This window comes from Marmota marmota, unplaced genomic scaffold, assembly GCF_001458135.2.
Source record: "Marmota marmota marmota unplaced genomic scaffold, marMar, whole genome shotgun sequence".
NCBI classification, from domain to species: Eukaryota; Metazoa; Chordata; class Mammalia; order Rodentia; family Sciuridae; genus Marmota; species Marmota marmota.
This window is the reverse complement of record NW_026000229.1, coordinates 5,723,100-5,728,404: the sequence shown is the minus strand read 5'-3', so window position 1 is coordinate 5,728,404 and position 5,305 is coordinate 5,723,100. Positions and strand designations below refer to the sequence as shown.

The following is a 5,305-nucleotide window of genomic DNA, read 5'->3' as shown; positions in this document are numbered from 1 at the left end:
CAGATATATATATATATATATATATATATGTAGTTAAGTTGCCAAAACTTGCTATTACACATTTTAACACTTCCCCTGCCCCTACCTGATGGGTGAAAAGATCTCTGTGGACCATTTTATCTCTGAGAGTATTGTTTCTATGTTGGATGATTTAAAGAACTTTATAAATCTTGAGTTTCTGTGATGACAGTTTACCTATAAAATAGACCAAGCAAGGGTGTTTTTTTGTGTCTTGGTAGCTAGCTTTTAATCCTCTGGCTTTGACTAGTATGTTGTGACAGGTGGGAGTTTTGAGAATAAGGATCACATCATAAAAGCTGATACCACAGACTGTAAATGGACTTGGAAGGAGAAAAGAGTCCATTAGAAGAAGCTAAATAGATCTGTGATGTTCCTTTACCAACTGTTAGTTTTCTGTTGCTGTGACAAAATACTTGAGAAAATCAACTTAAAAGGAAGAATGATTTTTTTGGCTTATGGTTTCAGAGATTTCAGTCTCTGATTGTTGGCCCAGTCCCTTTGGGCCTGTCATAGTGCTGAACATTTTGGTGGGGAGCACACTGTGGGACAGAACTGCCAGCTAGGATTGAAAAAGATAAAGAAGGACAGGTAGGGGTTCCAATATGTTTTTCAAGGGCACAACCCCAACAATTTTCCTCTTAAAAGTTCTCCCACCTCACAATACTGCCACAGGCTGATGACTAAGCCTTCAGCAGATGTCTTTGTGGGACATTTAAGATCAAAATTATAATATCAACTATGGCTTTAAGGTGATACACTTTTATATTGGTATGCTAGAATTTTTAAGATCTAATTTTTTTGTTTAAGGAAAGAACACTTTTTTCTTTTTCTTCTCAGGAGCCATGTGGTCAAACCTACACTATCAAAAGTCAGTGTACTTTTAAAAAAGAGATAGTTTTATCTATAGTCCATCTACTCTCGGGTATTTAGATAGAAGACAGACCCAGAAAAACATGCTTTTAAGCATCAGGATGATTTTTTTTAAACAAAGAATATTTAAAGTACAAAAGATGTTGCATTTCAAGTAATTAAGAAAGTTCTAAAACTTTAAAAGATGTATAGTCTAGCTAGGCACAGTAGTGCATTCCTGTCATCCTAGCTGCTCAGGAGGCTGAGGCAGGAGGATCATGAGTTCAAAGCCAGCCCTAGCAACTTAGTGAGGCATGCATGAGGCACTGGGTTAGATCCTCAGCACCTCATAAAAATAAAATAAAAATATTGTGTCCACCTATAACTAAAAAATAAATATTAAAAAAATGAAAAAAAATAAAGTAGATGTCTTCTAAAACCTTTCATTTAACCAAATTAGAACTATATTTAATGGCACTTTAATTGTTTTCCCAAACTCTTTTTTTTCTGTGAGATCTTAATTTTTTCCTCATTGAGGTTTTACAAATTAAGATACTTCTCAGTAGCTCTTTTTTTTTACAGTTGTAAGAAAGTTACTGTGTAATATAGGTAATGATAAAATGGAAATTAGAATACCTCTCATATTGGAAAAATAGTAGGAGGGAAATTAACTCATTCTGTCAACCCTTGTTATCATCAGTTTATAGAGAACCACTTATTAGATATGGGAGAGGAACATGAGAAATAGAAGGCACAGCCCTATAAATCTATTTGAGGATAATATAAACCACATATTAAAATTATTCTAAAATAAAATGCATGTTAGGGCCACTTAATATAGTGTAATTTTACATGCATGTGAAAGGAGGCAGAGTAAAGTAGTAATTACAGGACAGTACTGGGAGATTTGTTAGAGAACAGAGAGGAACTTGAATGATGATATTGAGATTGTGCCCACTCGGTGCAGTATTGTACCAAGTTCAGGAGTAAGAACTAAGGTATTTGGGGGAAATCAATGTATGGTTCAGCTTTTCTATTTGTATAATCAAATCATAGCATCTCACTTTAAAAAAATTACATACACAAAAGAACCTTGAATCCAGAAAGTACTGGATTCATTCTTCATTAACTAACTTTTGTTTTAGAGCTTTAGGTCATAGAGCTTTAAAGTAGAAGTGTAGAGATTATCTTCATTATGAGATGAAGATACTGAGGCCTGGAGAGATCATGACTTTCACAAAGATCCTGACCAGTGAGAGAAAAATTAGCACATGTATTAATTCCAGAGATGTTAATTAATTCCAGATGTATATTTGTGTTTTGTTGTTCTTTTTTCTATATAATACATAGGCTACTTGGTTCAGGTTAGTTTTGATCTTTTTATGAAATCATAACTTCAAAAACAGGTGAAATGTCTGCTGAAATATTTTCTCTCATATCCATTAGTAAATAAATCCAAGAATAGTCTTTTCAAGTATTTGAAAATTTTATTCTTCTAAATTTTTCTAAATTCAGTGATCCATAACTGTCACACTTCAATATTTATTAAAGCAAATAGTCATAATTTAACATACTGAATTTAGGTGACTTACTGCTGTACAATGCATACAACTCCAGTTAGAGTAATGGTAGGCAGTCACTTGCTTTCAAAGTCTATCCAAAAAGCTGTGCTTGACAATGTAATATATGCAAATATGCATTAAAATATGAAATATTTGATTTAAATTTCTACTGAATATATATTTGGAAGATGTCATTGCTCATAATTTATAGCCATCCACCAGTATGTATGTGTGTAACTCACAGCTCATTTTCCTTTTAGAACCTTCTGCCCAGAATAGCAGCAAAACTTGATGTTGCCCCAATTTCTGACATCATTGCAATCAAGTCACCTGACACATTTGTGAGAACTATTTATGCAGGTGAGTTCCCAAGAAAGATAATTAATCAACATGTTAAATTTCAGTTAAAAAGTATAAACAAGTCTTGAAGATGGGTTCTAAAGCCATACTATGCTTTAAATGGATCGTCTTAGTCTAGCATTGCTGCTGGCTCATGACATGGCATTTTCTCTGAGATCCCAGTGCTTTCCTGCCTGCCCATTCAGTTTGCAGAATGAGATTTTTTCCCAGTAGTCAATAAGAATTAGATTCAATTTATTTTATAGGTGACACCTGAGAAAGCAAAACTTTTTTTTTTTTAATAGTATTCTCAATCTTCTTTGCTTTTCCTACTCCATTTCCATGTACATTAAGAAATTCATTTCAGTGCCTCTTTAGTTGATTGATCTTTTACTGAGCACACTGGTCTCTGGTGGGGTTGGAGAAGATGGAGAACTCTTTGTTCCATCTGATCAAACTTGTATGTTTCTGTGTAAATGGTCAATTCTCAAATCAGACCTTTTATCTTTAGTAACATTTGAGGGCATTTGATCATTGTTTAGGTAATTCTAAATGTGATCGTTAATCCATAAGAAATGTCTTAAATCCTTTTAAAATCTTGGTCCATCTGAACTTGTTTTTTATGTCCTAAAGTGTTTTATATATATATCCTCCTTCAGCCTGCATAGCAGCTACAATCTCATTAAGTTGTTGCAGCTCATATTTTTAAGTTACTGAATGTGTGTTTTTAAGAGAAAGAAGCTTTGTTAAATATTTCTTTTTGTTCATATTCTTTTTAAAAAATATATTTATTTTTTAGTTGTAGTTGGACACAAAGGTATTATACTTTTATTTTTAAATTTACTTTAATGTGGTGCTGAGGATCAAACTCAGGGCCTCACACGTGTTAAGCTAGCGCTCTTCTGCTGAGCCACAACCCCAGCCCCTCCTGTTTGTTTATATTCTTAGTGTGACTATTCCAGTGTTTCAGTTTCTTGCTTCCAGGCTGTCAGCACCTGTCCTGTTTTTAAAGACAATAGGAGTTGTACTGATATCCACTGATACATTTTTTCACTCTTTTTTGAGATAAAGTATCGCTAAGTAGCTGAAGGCCTCAGTAAGTTGCTGAGGCTGGTCTTGAATTTGCAATCCTTGTGCCTCAGCCTCCCAAGTCACTGGGATTACAGGCATGTGCCACCACGCCCAGCTATTTCTTCAGTCTTTTTTTTTTTTTTTAAGGTGTAGTTGGACACAATGCCTTTCTTTCTTTCTTTATTTATTTATTTATATATATGTGGTGCTGAGGATCGAACCCAGGGCCTTGCACATGCTAGGCGAGCGCTCTTCTGCTGAACTACAACCCCAGCCCTCTTCAGTCTTATAGTCCTCTTTTTCCTCTACTTATTAGAGGTAGAAAACAACTGGTCCATATATATTTATCGCCTTTTCTTTCTGAAGTAAATTCTGAGCCTGGAAGGAATATTTGTGTTTTACCTTTTGTGGTTGCTTTCAAAAAAATAAATTGTGTGTTTCAGGAAATGCTTTATGTACAGTGAAGTGTGATGAGAAAGTGAAGGTGTTTTCTGTCCGAGGAACATCTTTTGAAGCTGCAGCAACAAGTGGAGGTAGTGCCAGTTCAGAAAAGGGTGAGTGATTCCCCCCAACCCCAATTCAATCCAGGGCCTCATGGCCGACATTCTATCACTGAGCTACATTTCCAACCCCATAGGAAACTATTTTTTTTTCCTTGTTTTTTAGTTCATAGATTCCATTATATAAGAGATGACTTCTGGTTAAATTGCTAATGCAGAGTTCTTAAAAGTTATATCTAAATGATATTCCCAAGGTTATACAAAAATAAGAAACAATTATGTCTTTTTCACATCATGTTTGGTACTAAAATAGTGCTTTGGTAGATCAAGAGAGTGAAAGAGGAGGTCTATCCCTGAACAGACACTTCTCAGAGGAGGACATACAATCAATCAACAAGTACATGAAAAAATGCTCACCATCTCTAGCAGTCAGAGAAATGCAAATCAAAACCACCCTAAGATACCATCTCACTCCAGTAAGATTGGCAGCCATTATGAAGTCAAACAACAACAAGTGCTGGCGAGGATGTGGGGAAAAGGGTATACTTGTACATTGCTGGTGGGACTGCAAATTGGTGCAGCCAATTTGGAAAGCAGTATGGAGATTTCTTGGAAAGCTGGGAATGGAACCACCATTTGACCCAGCTATTCCCCTTCTCGTTCTATTCCCTAAAGACCTAAAAAGAGCATGCTACAGGGACACTGCTACATTGATGTTCATAGCAGCACAATTCACAATAGCAAGACTGTGGAACCAACCTAGATGCCCTTCAATAGACGAATGGATAAAAAAAAATGTGGCATTTATACACAATGGAGTATTACTCTGCATTAAAAAATGACAAAATCATAGAATTTGCAGGGAAATGGATGGTTAGAGCGCAGATTATGCTAAGTGAAGCTAGCCAATCCCTAAAAAACAAATGCCAAATGTCTTCTTTGATATAAGGAGAGTAACTAAGA

General features: G+C 35.3%; 1 protein-coding gene across 1 annotated transcript in view; it reads left to right on the top strand.

Moving 5' to 3' along the window:
- Positions 1–5,305, top strand: part of Etfa (electron transfer flavoprotein subunit alpha) — an 80,443-nt gene that overhangs the window by 25,023 nt on the left and 50,115 nt on the right. Inside the window, exons 5-6 of the mRNA XM_015480376.2 lie at positions 2,693–2,792; positions 4,286–4,396. Of these exons, the coding sequence (XP_015335862.1) occupies positions 2,693–2,792; positions 4,286–4,396 (211 nt within the window). The remainder of the gene's footprint in view (positions 1–2,692; positions 2,793–4,285; positions 4,397–5,305) is intronic.